The sequence below is a fragment of the Schistocerca piceifrons genome, chromosome 8 (assembly GCF_021461385.2).
Source record: "Schistocerca piceifrons isolate TAMUIC-IGC-003096 chromosome 8, iqSchPice1.1, whole genome shotgun sequence".
In the NCBI taxonomy this organism is placed as follows: domain Eukaryota; kingdom Metazoa; phylum Arthropoda; class Insecta; order Orthoptera; family Acrididae; genus Schistocerca; species Schistocerca piceifrons.
In genome coordinates, this window is record NC_060145.1 from 409,813,259 (window position 1) to 409,830,155 (window position 16,897).

Genomic DNA, 16,897 nt, shown 5'->3' on the forward strand with positions numbered 1-16,897 from the left:
TCCACCTAATTTTCGATATCCTTTAGTAGCACACATCTTAAGTGTCAATTCTCTTCTTATCCCGTTTTTCCACAGTCCAATATTCATAATTACACAATGCTCCGCTCTGAACGTCAATCGCAGAAGTGTCTTTTCAAAGCTAGGCCTATCATCTCTTGATTGGGAATGGTATCTTTGTCTTTTCTAATCTACTTTTTATGTCCTTCTAGCTTCACCCACCATGTTTTCATTTTGCTTACAAGGTATCGGAATTCCTTAACTTCGTCTATTCGTGGTCACCTGTTTTGAAGCCTATTCTAATATCAGTACTGCTACTTCTCATTCTTTTAGTTTTATGTACGTATGTACTCTAAGTCCATATTCAGAGCGCTTAAGACTTGCATTTCTCTCAGCTAATCCCGCTCTACTTTCCCTGAGGATAGCAACGTCGGGTTGGTATCTTATCACTGACTTTTTGCACCCTGAATTTTGCTCTCTCTTGAATCCACCTTTATTTCTATCACTGCTTTTCGATGTATAGATTGAACTGTAGAGACAACACTTTTTAAACCTAGTACTTGGTTTTCCATTCTTGGTTCTTGTACATTTTATGTGTCTGTCTTTCCTCATAGCTTACACCAGTTTCCTGAGACTATCAACAGCTTGCACGATTTTATACTGTTCAACATTTTAGGTCAGTAAATCCTATGAGGGTGTCTTGATTTTCCTTATCTTGCTTCCACTGTCAAGCACAATATCAGAACTGCCTTTCTGTTGCCTTTAGCTTTCCCAGAGACATACTGATCGTCATCTAACAAATCCCTAATTTTCTTTTCCATTATTCTGTATAGGTGGATGCATGAGCTATTAGGCTGGTTTGCCATAGTCTTGGCATTTACCTGCCCTTGATCGGAATTGTGAAGAAAATATTTTTCAGAAAGGCCTCATACCAACTTCAACAGTAGTTTGGTGGCCACTTACCACAATGATTTTAGAAGTATCAAAAGAATGTTGTCTATTCCCTCTGCAAATTTTCCTTACTTCTGTTAAACCCAGACTGTACTGTTGGATCACTTAGGTCTTTCATATTGCATCCCGTTTCTTCTGTCAAGTGATTAGACAAGTCCTCCCCCTCGTAGAGTCCTTAGTGTACTCTCTCCACCTTCGTGCACTCTCCTCTGTATTTGACAGAGGAATTCCCATTGCACTCTTAATGTTGATGCCCTTCCTTGCAATTGCACCAAAGGTATTTTTTTACTTTTTTAATACGCTGAACCAGTTCTCCGATGACCCTTTCGCCTTGGCTTAGTGCGCTTCCTTTTATTGCATTCCTAAGTGATCTGTATTGTCGTACTCTTGTCTTTCCCTGACCGTGTTCGTACCTCATCGATCAGTTTTAGTACTTCTTCTGTTACGCAAGGTTTTCTCTGACTTAACTTCCTTTTACCTATGTTTTGCCCTTTTCAGTGATCCCTCTTATAGTGAACTATCACAATATCCATATCCTTGGAGAACGCGTCTAACCATTCCACAGCATTTCGGTATCTCACTTCTTAGCCCACTGATTTTTCCGGACGAGGCTCTTATACCTCATCTTCTTCTTCATTGTGGTCCAAATCTATATCTACTCTTAGTTACGCCCTACAAGTCAATATCTCATTTCAAAATATCTGTCTGACCTTGATATAATCCAATGGAATCTTGCTGTGTCTCTGGGTCTTTTCTATGTATACCTGCACCTCTTGTGAATTTTGAACGGTATCTTGCTATTACTAGCGAAATCTATTCCTACAGCTAAGCCTATATTTCCATACTACAGCGTTACAATGCTCCATAATTATTACACTATAATTTCTTGCTGCATACTGAGTTACCTGTTCAGTATGTAGTATACTTTCACCACCTCATTATCTTCCTTGTGCCGTTATCATGTGTATATAAACTATTGTTCTTGGCGTTGGTTTTGAGATCCGAATTGGGGAGGGAGGGGGGCGGAGGGTTGGGACTAATTTGGAATCTTTTACCAATGGATAGAACAATCATCACTATGGGTGACACGTCATGTTGATACTCTACATGTTCTTACTGCATTGCTATCTACGTCTTCAAGCCGCTAATTAAGGCTGATTCTTGCATCTTTTCGGGGTAGTTTCCCATGTCAAGGGCAGAAGGTTGTCAGAAACTGCTCCACCCTACGTGACTAGGCACTTGGCAGAACGAGAATGATACGTTTTGACGAAAGTCTTTGGCCGCCATTCCTGATGAAATTTATTGAAAATTTAAGCAGTGGCTGGGATGGAACTTAGGACGTAGGACCTTTTGATATTAGACATAGACACTACCGTTAGACAATGGGGGGCCATTTGCGTGCTTAGTAAACGTATTTTACTGAAAACAGCGGTCTTCACGTCAGGTGTTCAAAAATTTCACTTCATCTCCAGTAAGGATAAAATTAGGGAGATTAGTGCTAATATACTATCTTACAAGAAATAATTTTTCTTTTGTTCAGTTGCTAGTGGAACACGTTATTTAATGATTGAAATGGTACTAAGTACATTCTCCTGAACTCTACACAGTGGCTTGTGTAATGTTGACGCAGATGTGACAAAACTATATTCTGTGCAACTAAGAACATAATATCATCAAAACATCCTAACTTGCATTGCTCAATAATGGTAATCACAACTTAATTGCAGTTGGTTTTTTTCTGGAGTTAATTTTATTCGAGGAAATACAAACAATTCAGTCAACAGCTTGTATACTTAATCACCTTGCGAAGGTTTGGTAGCTTAAAAGAAGCGAATGCTAACTATTGGTGACACAATTAAATGAAGAACATTCGAAATATGATATCTTGATATTTGTTGAGTATCGCTCATCCAGGTGTCGTTGCTGCTTGAAGTTATATTAAAATATGTAGTTAATTTAGAGAGATCGCCTTCAGTAGTTGTAGTAATATTCATTTAAACCTCGACCACTTTCGAGATTTTAAAATCCCATATTCAGGTGCATTTGATAATACACTGAAGAGCCAAAGAAACTGGTACACCTGCCTAATATCGTGTAGGATCCCTGCGAGCACGCAGAAGTGCCGCAACACGACGTGGCGTGGACTCGAGTAATGTCTGAAGTAGTGCTGGAAGGAACTGACACTATGAATACTGCAGGGCTGTCCGTAAATCCGTTGGAGGGGTTCGAGATTTCTTCTGAACAGCACGTTGCAAGGCATCCCAGATATGCTTTCGTGGGCAGTGGAAGTGTTTAAGCTCAAAAGGGTGTTTCTGGAGTCACTCTGCAGCAATTCGGGACGTGTGGGGTGTCGCACTGTCCTGCTGGAATTGCTTAAGTCCGTCGGAATGCACAATGGCCTTTAATGGATGCATGCCATCAGAGAGGATGCTTACGCACGTGTCACTCGTCAGAGTCGTATCTAGACGTATCAGGCATCCAATATTATTCCAAACGCACGCGCCCTACACCATTACAGAGCCTCCATCAGCTTGCACAGTCCCATGCCGACATGCAGGGTCCATGGATTCATGAGGTAGTCTCCAAACCCGTACACGTCCATCCACTCGATACAATTCGAAACGAGACTCGTCCGCCCAGGCAACATGTTTCCAATCATCAACAGTTCAAATGGCTCTGGGCACTATCGGACTAAACATCTGAGGTCATCAGTACCCTAGACTTAGAACTACTTAAACCTAACTAACCTAAGGACATCACAAACATCCATGCCCTAGGCAGGATTCGAACCTGCGACCGTAGCAGCTGCCTGGTTCCGGACTGAACCACCTAGAACTGCTCGGCCACCACGGCCGGCAATCATCAACAGTCCAATGTCGGTGTTGACTGGCCCAGGCGAGGCTTAAAGCTTTGTGTCGTGCTGTCATCAAGGGTACACGAGTGTGTTTTCGGCTCTGGAAGCCCATATCAATGATGTTTCGTTGAATGGTTTGCACGCTGACACTTGTTGATGGCCCAGTATTGTAATCTGCAGCAATTTTCGGAAAGCTTGCACTTCTGTCACGTGGAATGATTACCTTCAGTCATCGTTGGTCCCGTTCTTGCAGGATCTTTTTCCGGCCGCAGCGGTGCCGGTGATTTGATGTTTTACCGGATTCCTTGATATTCACGGTACACTCGTGAATTGGTCGTACGCTCAAGCGCCGACAAAAACACCACGTTCAAATTCACTTAAACCTTGATAATCTGCCATTGCAGCAACAGTAACCGATCTAACAACGGCGCCAGACACTTGTTGTCTTATACAGGGTGTTACAAAAAGGTACGGCCAAACTTTCAGGAAGCATTCCTCACACGCAAAGAAAGAAAATATGTTATGTGGACATGTGTCCGGAAACGCTTACTTTCCATGTTAGAGCTCATTTTATTACTTCTCTTCAAATCACATTAATCATGGAATGGAAACACACAGCAACAGAACGTACCAGCGTGACTTCACTTTGTTACAGGAAATGTTCAAAATGTCCTCCGTTAGCGAGGATACATGCATCCACCCTCCGTCGCATGGAATCCCTGATGCGCTGATGCAGCCCTGGAGAATGGCGTATTGTATCACAGCCGTCCACAATACGAGCACGAAGAGTCTCTACATTTGGTTCGTGGTTGCGTAGACAAGGGCTTTCAAATGCCCCCATAAATGAAAGTCAAGAGGGTTGAGGTCAGGAGAGCGTGGAGGCCATGGAAATGGTACGCCTCTACCAATCCATCGGTCACCGAATCTGTTGTCGAGAAGCGTACGAACACTTCGACTGAAATGTGCAGGAGCTCCATCGTGCATGAACCACATGTTGTGTCGTACTTGTAAAGGCACATGTTCTAGCAGCACAGGTAGAGTATCCCGTATGAAATCATGATAACGTGCTCCATTGAGCGTAGGTGGACGAAACTAAAATGAGCTCTAACATGGAAATTAAGCGTTTCCGGACACATGTCCACATAACAGCTTTTCTTTATTTGTGTGTGAGGAATGTTTCCTGAAAGTTTGGCCGTACCTTTTTGTAACACCCTGTATAGGCGTTGCTCTATTTGAACATGCATGCCTACACCAGTTTCTCGGGCGCTTCAGTGTACGTCACATGCGGTCGAGCCAGTCAGTACAAGAGCTCCGGTCACTGCTTGCTGGCGGAAACTTTCCACCGCTGGGCAGCCGCACTGTAGGAACGCCAATCAGCGCGCTTCCAGGCCTCCGGTGTGGCCCTCCACGCAGGAGTGGTTGGCTTTCATACCGTGCGGCTGCCCAGCGGCAGACAGGTTCCGCTATCATGCAGTGATTGGAACTCTGCTCTGACTGGCCGGACCGCATGTGATGTATTACCAAATACTGTAACTTCTTACGTCTGAAGATGGGATTTTATAAATATTAGTACAACTGAAGCGGATCTCTCTAAATTAATTATCATGCATGTGGGTGTCCTACGTACCAGATCTTGTGGACTGAAAGATGGACATTCATATCAGTTCACGAAATGCGATTGAATGAGTTGCTTCTATTATTGAAGAACTTGGCGTCTCCTTTGATAAACCTTATCCATAAACGCCGTTCTACAAATCGAGTTAGTCTGCCGTACACCATTAGAAGTATCGTTGCTGTGTCTGAAGAAACCTTGCTACGAAACATTCATTCGTAGAGCGTGGTTTAAGTGAAAGTATCAATTATGAAAAGTGCTACGGTCTTCAGAGGAAACCGGCCAAATGTCTTTATATTCACTATCACTACTTTCCAACAACAAAGCTTTGCGTGTCGCTGTCAAAGCGAGAGTAGGTTCTCTGAGCCAGTACGCAGCTCTTAGTCTAGTGGCTAGCGTTGCTGCCTCTGGATCCCGGGATCCCGGCTTCGACTGCCAGCATCGTCGGGGATTTTCTCTGTTTGTGTTTGTGTTGTCCTCATCATCTCATTATCATTCGGGCAGCGACGGGACTGGGAAGGGAAAGATTGGAACTTATAAGGTCGCTGATGACCACGATGTTGAGCGTCCCACACTCCAACATCAACATCATCTGTGACCCAGAGCGACAGCTCGACAAGTAAGCACTGGCTCCCATCTGCTCCAAGCAAATCACTATGGAGTCACTTGTTACAATAACCTAACTGTTTTCGTACGAGTTCCTTCTCGGCAATGGTGTTAAGTATTTATTGTGCGTGTACATGCATTCGTTGTTGTTGTGGTCTTCAGTCTAGCTTAGTGGTGTTCATTTCATAACCCCTTTCCGAGATACCGCCCATCTGTTCAGCTGATCTTCCAATTCCTTTAGACGGTACCACCATCTTCCTTGAGTGTAATCGCGTAGCAGTATGGACGGGATAGGATACCTGTAAGATGCTCCTTCTAGCAGCAGTTTATCGTAGGTCAGTGGAGTGACGAAGAGTACAAGGCGACTGAAAAAAAGCGCAGGTCATTCCCGTTTGTAAGAAGGGACGTAGAACAAACGAACATTATTATTACGGCCATATCGCTGACGTCAGTCTGTTGTAGAATTATGGAACAGTTTTATGCTAATGTATGACAACGTTTCTGGAGGACGAAAATCTCTGTAGATATCTTCATGGATTCTGCAAACAGAGATCTGGCGAAACTCAGCTCGTTCTGTTCCTCCGTGAGATCCATAGAGCTGTATACAACAGCATTTAGGTTGATTCTGTGTTCGTTGACTTTACCGTCCCGCACTGTCGCTTACTAAAAAAAGTTAGTGGGACAGAACCATTACTGAAACATCCTACCAGATTAAAATTCTGTACCGGACCGGCACTCGAACCAAGGACCTTTGCTTTTTGGGGGTGAGTGCTCTACCGACTGAGCTACGCATAAAAGATCCACGACCAGCCTTCACAGCTTTACTTCCCGCCAGTGCCTCATCTTCTACTTTCCAAACTTCACAAAATTTCTCCTACACAGTTTATATGCTAATACATGTCATTTATTCCTGAATTTCACTATTCTTCAAACAATTCGTTTTATGAAATGATAATTAAATAGACACCCTAGCTGCAAGCAGGCGTTGATACACTTCATTGAGGACATGTTGAAAATGTGTGCCCCGACCGGGACTCGAACCCGGGATCTCCTGCTTACATGGCAGACGCTCTATCCATCTGAGCCACCGCCTGCTTGCAGCTAGGGTGTCTATTTAATTATCATTTCATTTCTAGCAAAGCTGCATGGTCATCCACGGTAACTGTTCTTTCGGGAACAGATACTACCGTCATATATATAGTTAAAAATTCGTTTTATGATGAGAAATATAAGCCTTTTCATTCAGTTGTGATTCACACTGTTGTTACCTAATGTAGCAGCACTACAATTATTTTTGACGAAAGTATGAAAACACTGAGAACTTCTCGTAATAGTATTACAGATGCCTTGATGGCGTCTCTCTTTCATTACTGTACATTAAATAACACTTGGACTTTGCGTTTGAGGTGAGTTCTATGACTCAAGGTTGCAGTGTACGGAGTATTTCGAAAGGTTCCCCTCTATTCACGAAACTACGTTATGCATGAATATAGAAACTTGGGGTAATTGTTTACTTACTCATAGAGCAAGGAAACTGCTATTTTCAAATATCTATCCGATTTCACAAGGTTATATCTATTACATGTGTGTACGTTTACGTTTTTATAACTACGTCTAGGATCAAATTTTTGAGTTATCTTTCACAAAGATTTAATGCGCCCTCCACCAGACGCGCGCCAAACATCCGGAGAACAGTCAAACTCATCAAATACTTTTGTGAGGACTTCTGGAGTTAGTGCCGGTATTACTGTTCCTATGCGGCATCGCATTTCACTCTCAGTTGTTGCAAGGGGAGGCACGTAGACGAAGTCATTCACAAAATCCCTCAAAACGAAAGCACATACCGCGGGATTGGAGGTCAGTAGTGCGATACGAGATCTGTACGCGCCTTACGCTGGACGAGTTGTTGAGTCGTCCTCTCGATGAAAATCACACCGCACAGTGCAACTGAACTGCGCCTCTTGAAACAGAGAACGCAGAACGCTGTGTTGTTGACGTAACGACGCACTCTGCGGCCTAGCTCAGCCAGGGACACACCTACCGGCAACCACATGAACCAGTTGCTTACAGCTGGCGCCACAGTAAATTTATTGTTTTGATGCGCTAGCCAACATTTACTCCACATTTCTATCTTCTTTCACACACGAGGTACAGTCTTGTGAAACCGGATTTTGGTGTTACACTTCGCCAGCCGACCGCTCCCGCTACCAAAAGACAGCCATTGATTCGATGTTATGTCGTATATCGTGGAAGCACGCGGATGTGGGTGAATAGGAAGGCAGTACTACAACCATAACAATGGGGAGAGCCAAAATACGACTGCTTAATTGCGATATATTCTGCTTTCAAAATTTACAAGGAAACAGAAAACGACTTTTCCCTTCGTCATTTGTCCTTTTCAATCTGCCTCCCACGAATTCCTTTCCTGGGATAACTTATCCATCTCAGAGGAGCACTTGCAACATTCGTCACAATTATTTGTAAGATATTTTCCAGTATCTGTTTACTATACAGTGTTTAACTTCTACAGAGCAATCAAGTACTATAGAAGTTTTCCCCTGATGTCGTAATACATGTTCTATCATCCTTCTTTTTGTCCGTGTTTTACGTGTGTTCCTTTCTTTGCCCATTCTACGAAGAACCTCCTCATTCCTTATCTTATCAGTACACCTAACTTTCAACATTCTTCTGTACTACCACGTTTCAAATGCTTCGATTCCTTTCTGTTCCGGTTTTCCCGATGTCCACTTAATCCTGTGCTGCAGACGCAAGTTCTCAACAGTATCTTGCTCGAATTAAGGCCTATGCTTCATACTAGTAGACTTCTGTTGCCTAGGAATGCCTTTTTTGCTAGAACTACTTTTTATGTCATCATTGGTATGTCTGTCGTGGGTTATTTTGCTTCCAGGATAGCACAAGTCCTTACCTCCGTCTACTTCGTAATCGCCAGTTTCGATGTTAAGCTTGTTTCTCACTATTTTCATTTTTGCTCCTTCTCATTATTTTCTTCGTTATACTCTCTAACCATAATCCGTGCTCATTAGACTATTGCATTCAACAGATCCTTAATTTTCTTCAACCTCACTAAGGATATCAATATCATCACTGAATCCTATTTGATAGCCTTTAACCCTGAATTTTAATCTTACTGCTGAAACCTTCTTTTATTTCTGTCATTACTTCTTCGTCGAACAGATTCAACGGCAGGAGCGAAACGGCTGCGTCCCTGTCTTAAACCCTTTTTAATCAGAGCACCTCTTCGTTGGTCGTGCATTCTTACTGTACCCTTTTGGTTCTTGTACATATTGTATATTACCCGTCGGTCCCTATAGTTTACCCATAATTTTCTCAGAACTTCGAAGATCTTACGCTATTTGACATTGTCGAACTGTTTTTCTCGATGATCGATGAATCCTATGATCTTGATTTTTCTTAGGCCTTACTCCCAGTATGAACCACAACGTCAGAACCACGTCTCTGGTGCCTTTACCTGCACTGAAAACAAACTGATCGTCATTCAACAGATCCTCAGTTTTCAATTTTTCTGTATATTATTCTTGTCAGCATCTTGAATGCGTGAGCTTTTACGCTGATGGGGCGATAGTTTTCGCACTTATCTGCCCCTGCTGGAGTCAGCTGGAATGTCGACAGCCTGATAGGTTCTACACGCCAACTGAATAGTCTTCTGTTGCCACTTTCTACATGGTTTTACAAATTCCGGTGGAATGATATCTATCCCTTCCGCCCTTTTTAAATTCTGATTCTAATACTGGTTCCACTATCTTTTCCACGTCGACTCCTGTTTCTTCTTCTATCAAGTCACTAGACAAAACCTCCCATTCATAGAAGTCTTCAATCTACTCTTTCCACTTACCCGTTCACTCCTCTTCATTTAACAGAGCAATTACTATTGCAATCTTGGTGTTATCATCCTTGCTTTTAATTTCACCGAAGGTTGTATTGATCTTTTTGTATGCTGAGTCAGTCATGCCGGAGATAATTTTTTCACATTTTAATGCAGCCATTTCTCCTTAACTTCCCTGTACTGCCCATTTATTTCATTCTAGGGTGATTTACATTGCTGTATTCCTGTCTTTTCCTGAATATTTTTGTACTTCTTTCGATGGTCAGTTGAAGTATTTATTGGCAGTTACCTTCCTAATACCGACGTTTCTCTGTGATTACACTTTTCAGATACGTCCACTGTTCTTCAGCTGCTCTGTCTGCTGCGTTGTTCCTTATCGAAGCGTTATCTACATCTTTAGGGAGCTTCAAACGCGTCTCATTATTCTTTAGTGCTTCAGTACCCCGCTTACTTCCACACTGATTCTTTCGAAGATTAAGCACTAAAATTTGGAGGTGAAAGTGCGTAATTTCGTAAGTATTGAACCATCAGATGAAATAAAAGTTACAAAAATGTAAAACTCTATGAGTGTGAGACGAGCGAGAGAGAGAAATTATAACAATGAGGAGCCTATAAGACGTAATGTTACTTATAATCCGTCTTGATTGCAAAATGTTTATTCATATGACCGGTTTCGGTTCATCTAGAACCATCTTCAGATCTGATACTTTGGTTACAGGAGTAACCCGTCCAAATACAGCAACTTTCACATGCTACGTCACATCGCATATTTCTGTATTTGTACGGGTTACCCCAGATCTGTAACGCACCATTACCTGGCTGGTCCTAACGACCAGCTGCCTCCCAGGAATGTATCCTCGTGCACGTGGCGTCCTTCTGCAAACTAAGGAGCTTCTCTACCGTTCACCGCCACCATGGTGACTAACAATAATTATAATTTGAAAGATAATGCCTTAAAATTAAACTAGCCCAAAATTACTTCTGTATAGAGAGAAAAATTTTAAGCAATTTCCGTCTCCACTCCTGTCTTAGGAACATATGCAACATGTTTGTTTAAATTTTAATTTGTAGCTTAATTCACTAATAAAGGAAATGTGGTATCACAGGATGAATATTTTTCAACTATTGTGGATTGTTTCTACATCTACATCTGCATCACTCAGCAATTTTTTACACTTAAATACATGGTATAGGTTTTACCGAAAAACTTTCGCACTATCCCTGAACTTTTCCACTCCTGAACAGCGTGCGGGGAAAAGAATACATAATTCCCGTGCGAGCCTAATTTCTCTTATTGTATTACGGTGATCAGATCTCGCTACGTCGGTGGGCGTCAAAAATATTTTCGAGTTCGGAGGAAAAAGTTGGCGGTTGAAATTTCGTGAAACGATCTCACCGCAACGAAACACGCCTTTTTGTTAATGATTGCCACCGCAACACGCGTACCATATTCGTGACCCTTTCTCCTCTGTTTCATGCTAGTACTAAACGAAATTTTTCTTCGTCAGTCCTATGTGGTAAGCATACCAAATGCACAGCAATGCTACAGAAGGAAACGGACATCCGTAGTGAATGGAGTATCTGTAAGAGATCTGTTGCATCTTCGTGTTTTGACAATAAAACGCAGTCTTTGGTTCCCCTTCCCCACAAGATCATCTACATGATGATGTCTGTTTAAGTTGTTCGTAAATATAATTTCTAGATATTTACTTAAACCGACAACCCTGGAACTTGTGTGCTGCATCTGTAACTGAAGCTTGATGTACTTTTTTTACGCTGTTTTCCGGGTCAATTTTGACTTTCCGCACTATGTAACTATCTTCACCAAATATTTTCCATTTTTAAAATTGTGACTGGTGTTATGATTTTATCAGTCGGTAAAGGACTGCAACAGCTACAAAAAATCTAAGAGTCTTGCTCAGATCGTTTCCTAAACCGTTTATAGAGATAAACAAAACGCAGAGGTCCTATAACATTGCCTTACCAGGTATAATTTCTATTTTACTAACTGACAGCTACTACGAATTTTGGCCTTTCTGGCACTAAATCATTAATCGCGTCGCACAAATGAGACAGTACCCCATAGCCACGCAGTTTGGTTAGAAGATTGTGAGGAACTGTGTCAAAAGCCTTCTAGAAATGCAGATATATGAAATCAACTTCACATTCTCTGTTAATATCACCCATTACTTCCTGGGAATAACAAAGCTACTCCGAGGTAATTAATTACGTTAGAACACAATATCTGCTCCAAAACCCTACTGTAAATCGATGTCAGTGTATGGGGCTGTAATTCAGCTGATTACCCCTATTTCCTTTCTCGAGCATTGTTGTGATTGTGCAAGTTTCGTCTTTTAGTAGAGTTGTACACGCTTGCTAAGTATTGCGCTAATATGTCAGCGTCCTCCAAAAGGAGCGTAATTGGCATGCAATGTGCACCGGAGGACTCACGATTCAAATTCCTTCGCTGCACCAAGGATATCGACTTCCATTTGCCCACATACCTATCATAAGTTGAGATTTGCTGAAGAAAGATCAGTTCCATAATCATCATTCAGTAATTTCCAAAAAGATTCCTGTTTTCACTCATACAGTTTCTCTTGATGTGACAGATAAGGTTTTCCAGGTCTCCGACGTCGCACTTATCAATAGTCTCGTTAAGGGGCAACGACCTCTCTTCGGACCGGGAAATGCGAGAGGTTCTCTGGCATCGTGGTCGGCCGCGAGGGAGGGTTGATTAACTGGAATGGGAGAAGCCAGAAACGCGAGGTTCGAGAAGTGGGTCGTGAGTCGAGAGATTTGGTCGGGAAAAAGTGATGCGCTCGGAGCCCTTCTCAAGCAGAAGGATCAATGTTTTATCGGAAAATGCAATAGCTGAGTTTGTGGCGACGTAAGAACCTGTGAATCCAACCTATTAATCAAGGTATAATTGTACTGTGCCTCTGTCGAGAGGTTATTGAAGAAGCCTCCTGCTACTGTTTATCTCTTTATCTCTGTTGTCTTCTGAAAGACAAGACTCCCATCTGTGGTTCGGAGACAAGATGCTGAATTTAATAGTGGTAGGTCCTTTGCAATATGTCCATGGTAATTTAAAAAGATTACTAAAGGTATCCTAATAAGGCGCCAGAATAAGAGACTGGTGTTTCTCCATTACTTATTGTAACAGTCTGACGCTACTGAGCACGTTACAGGTGCTCGCATATTATTTATGAAGCTAATGAAACGTTGTTCCCAATGTATAACACTTGCCTGTTGCAGGTTAATGGAACCAGTGTCTAAGACCTAAGTGAGCATTGATTTAAATCAATTGGGAAAGTTGAAAAATGGTGCCACACCGGGATTCGAAAGCGGGTCTTCTGTTTACTAGGCAGATGCTCTGACCATTGAGCATTCTGGACACAGTGGTCATCCCAAGGGCACGAACTGCCCAAGCACGCCTCCCGTCAGAGCCAAATTCTGAACTTACCCACGCACAAGAAATATAGTGCCCCTTGCCCATTATCTTCATTACTCGCGTCATTTCGTCAATTCCCGTAATAGTTCGAATCGGATGTGCATCTGCACTGGAGATATATATTATATAGTGTGTGTGTGTGATGTCTGTTCTTTCGGACATGCTGGGTTTGAAGGGAGGCATGCTAGGGTATCACAATGACAACTACGTCTGGATGGCTCAATGATCAGAGCATCTGCCTAGTAATCAGGAGCCCCCCAGTTTGAATTCCGGTCCGGCGCGAATTTTCAACTTTCTCCATTGGTTTAAATCAATGCCAACTCGCATTCAATGTCTCTAATTCCTTTGTGTCTTAATCATAACGGTTACTGGATCAAAATGGTGTCTATTCTTTCGGATATGTCCGAAAGAACAGACACCACATATATACATGTAATGTTGCTTCCGTGAAAAGAGAAAACGCCATATACACATTCTATACTGCTGAATTATTCGACGAGATACTGGCAGCAGTTGAGGCGTGTTGCAAGGGAAGCATTACTTTGTATCCAATTTAGATTTCCGTATTTCTGTAAATGATGTTGTAAAAAGTGTTCACCTACTAGTTGGTTCAAATGGCTCTGAGTACTATGGGACGTAACATCTGAGGTCATCAGTCCCCTAGAACTTAGAACTACTTAAACCTGACTAAACTAAGGACACCACACACATCCATGCCCGAGGCAGGATTCGGACCCGCGACCGTAGCAGCAGCGCGGTTCCTGACTGAAGAGCCCAGAATCGCTCGGTCATAGCGGCCGCCTATCTAATAGTGTCTAACCTGGTTCTGAAGAGTAGTGGGTTCCATGATAATTGTATGATTGATAGGGGCGATGAATCAATATTTTATTATCGTTTTATAACAGTAGTAAGTCCGGATTTTTTATATGTTGTTTTTAACAAGTCTTGTCTATCAAACGTCCTGTTAAGTCTTTATCAGAAGGTATATTACGGACGTTAAAGTTGTAATGGGATTTGGATAAGAATTGGCTGCAGCAGTTCAATTTTTAGTAGCTTTATCCTTTTAGCCATTCTTATAACTTGCAGCCAGTAAGTTGTATTGATCATGCTATTTATACTACTGTGTAACTTGATCAATAAATTTGACTTCGTATTGTATACCCAGTCAATCGACTGCATAAGTAATCACTTCAGTTCCAGTTGTGAGATTCCGTAACAGTGGCGGAGCGGCGACTCACCTTGCCCCTGGGCCACGAGCAGCGGCGCTCGTTCTCGTTGAGGCAGGCCATCTCCTCGGGCTCGGTGCGGAAGTTCCAGTCGATGCTGCTGCCGATGAAGTTGAGGAACATGGACGGCACCTGCGCGCCCGTCGGCTCGTCCAGCCCGGCCTCGATCAGCAGCACGTTCCAGTGCGGGATCTCCGACAGCCGCGCCGCCACCACAGAGCCCGCGCTGCCGCCGCCCACCACCTGGCGACGGGCACACGTCAGCGAAGCCGCTCTGCCGCTGGCGGGACACTCTATGCTAAGTACAGTCATCAAGGATCACCTTTTGGACTTTATAGGTCTTCTTACTTCTCCGAACGCGATTGTATAGTGATTAACGTACTGGTCCCGCATTCGGGAGGACGACGGTTCATATCTGCGTCCGGCCATCTTGATTTGGAATTTCCTGCTTTACCTAAATTGCTTCCGGCAAATGCCGAGATAGTTTCTTTAAAAGGGCATGGCCGATATCCTTCCCCCATCAGTTGGGACCGATAACCTCGCCCAAATCAACCAATCTTCTTACTTCCTGTGTTTGCCAAGTAAAATTGGGGAGAAGTTCCGCAGTCTGCAAGACACTGTCTGATTATTTCTGTTTCATCCAAAAATTTGACCGCTCTCTAAGCTACCTTCCGTGGGTTTTACTGTTTTCAGAAAAACATTAAGACACGTTAAAATCTTTTCGAGAAGTTGAAATAAGTGACACTTCAACACGAAAAGTTGTCTACTTCGCACATTTTCATACACTTATGTCGTATGGTATCATTTTCTGGGGTAATTCTTCTGATTCTAAAAGTGTATTTTTGGCTCAAAAACGGGCTGTTCGAGCTATGTGTGGTGTTAGTTCGAGAACCTCTTGTCGACCCCTATTCAATAGTCTGGGAATTCTGACATTGCCCTCACACTATATATTTTAATTAATGTCGTTTGTTGTTAGCAATATTAGCCTATTCCCAAGAGTTAGCAGCTTTCACTCAGTTAATACTAGTCAGAAATCAAATCTGCATGTGGAATGTACTTCCTTGACTCTTGTGCTGAAAGGAGTGCAGTATTCTGCTGCATCCATTTTCAATAAGCTACCACAAGAACTCAAAAATCTTAGCAGTACCCCAAACTCTTTTAAGTCTAAACTGAAGAGGTTCCTCATGGCGCACTCCTTCTATTCTGTCGAGGAGCTCCTGGAGGAGCTAAAAAATTAAGCAAATTCCAGTGTTACGTTGTGATTTTCTTTATTTAAACTTAAGACTTATCGCTTGAATATGTTTTTTTATATTTCATTTTATCTGATTCTACTATCGTGTTATAATTCCATGTATTGACTCGTTCCATGACCATGGAGACTTCTCCTTAATCTGGTCCTACGGAACAAAAATAAACAAATAAATAAATATATTTCGACTTGAATCTATTTACATGTGCTAAGGAGCAGTAAGTAGACGTTAAATATCACGTTTGTTTACATGAACTTGCCCCAGAGTTGACGCATTAAACGTTGTACGTTTATGCTGTGCTGTAAATAAGATCTAGGATACTCTTTTGGAAATATTATATACAGTTGTCCACATACCTCAAATTACTAAACTCCTCCCGAACAGGCCATGAAAGCCCAACGTTACCGACGGCCGCCGTGTCATTCTCAGCCCACAGGCGTCACTGGATACGGATATGGTGGGGATGTGGTCAGCACACCGCTCTCCCGGCCGTATGTCAGTATCCGAGACCGGAGCCGATACTTCTTAATCAAGTAGCTGCTCAGTTTGCCTCACAAGAGCTGAGTGCATCCCGCTTGCCAACAGCGCTCTGCAGACTGGAGGGTCGCCCATCCAAGTGCTACCCTAGCTTCACAGCACTTAATTTCGATGTTACAACTGCGGCAAGGCCGTTGGCCATACCCCAAATATATTATTACATTGTATTCTACAGCTTATCATCTGTTCTTCATCCATTTCAGACTGAAAACCTCTGTATTGCGTTACTTGCGTCTTACTTCCGTTGCTGATTCTATGCTCTTACTTCCCTTGTTTCAGACGTGTTAAAACAAATATTTCTTATGCTAACACAGTATTTTTATTTATTTTTTCGTCTGCAGTTCGTGGTCTAGCGGCCATCGTTGCTGCCTCTGGATCACGCGATCCCGGGTTCGATTTCCGGCCGCGTGGGGGATTCTCTCCGCCCGGGGACTGGGTGTCTGTGTAGTCGTCATTTCACCCATCGTTTGGGAAACTAGCAAGACTGGACAGTGACAAGATTGGGCATTTGAACGGGCGCTGATAACCACGCAGTCGAGCGCCCC

At 42.8% G+C, this 16,897-nt stretch overlaps 1 protein-coding gene across 2 annotated transcripts in view; it reads right to left on the reverse strand.

Annotated features, from left to right (window-relative positions):
* Positions 1-16,897, reverse strand: part of LOC124711211 (glucose dehydrogenase [FAD, quinone]) — a 476,275-nt gene that overhangs the window by 88,311 nt on the left and 371,067 nt on the right. For both annotated transcript variants that reach the window (XM_047241158.1, XM_047241159.1), the window contains one exon: positions 14,578-14,808. In XM_047241158.1, the coding sequence (XP_047097114.1) occupies positions 14,578-14,808 (231 nt within the window). The remainder of the gene's footprint in view (positions 1-14,577; positions 14,809-16,897) is intronic.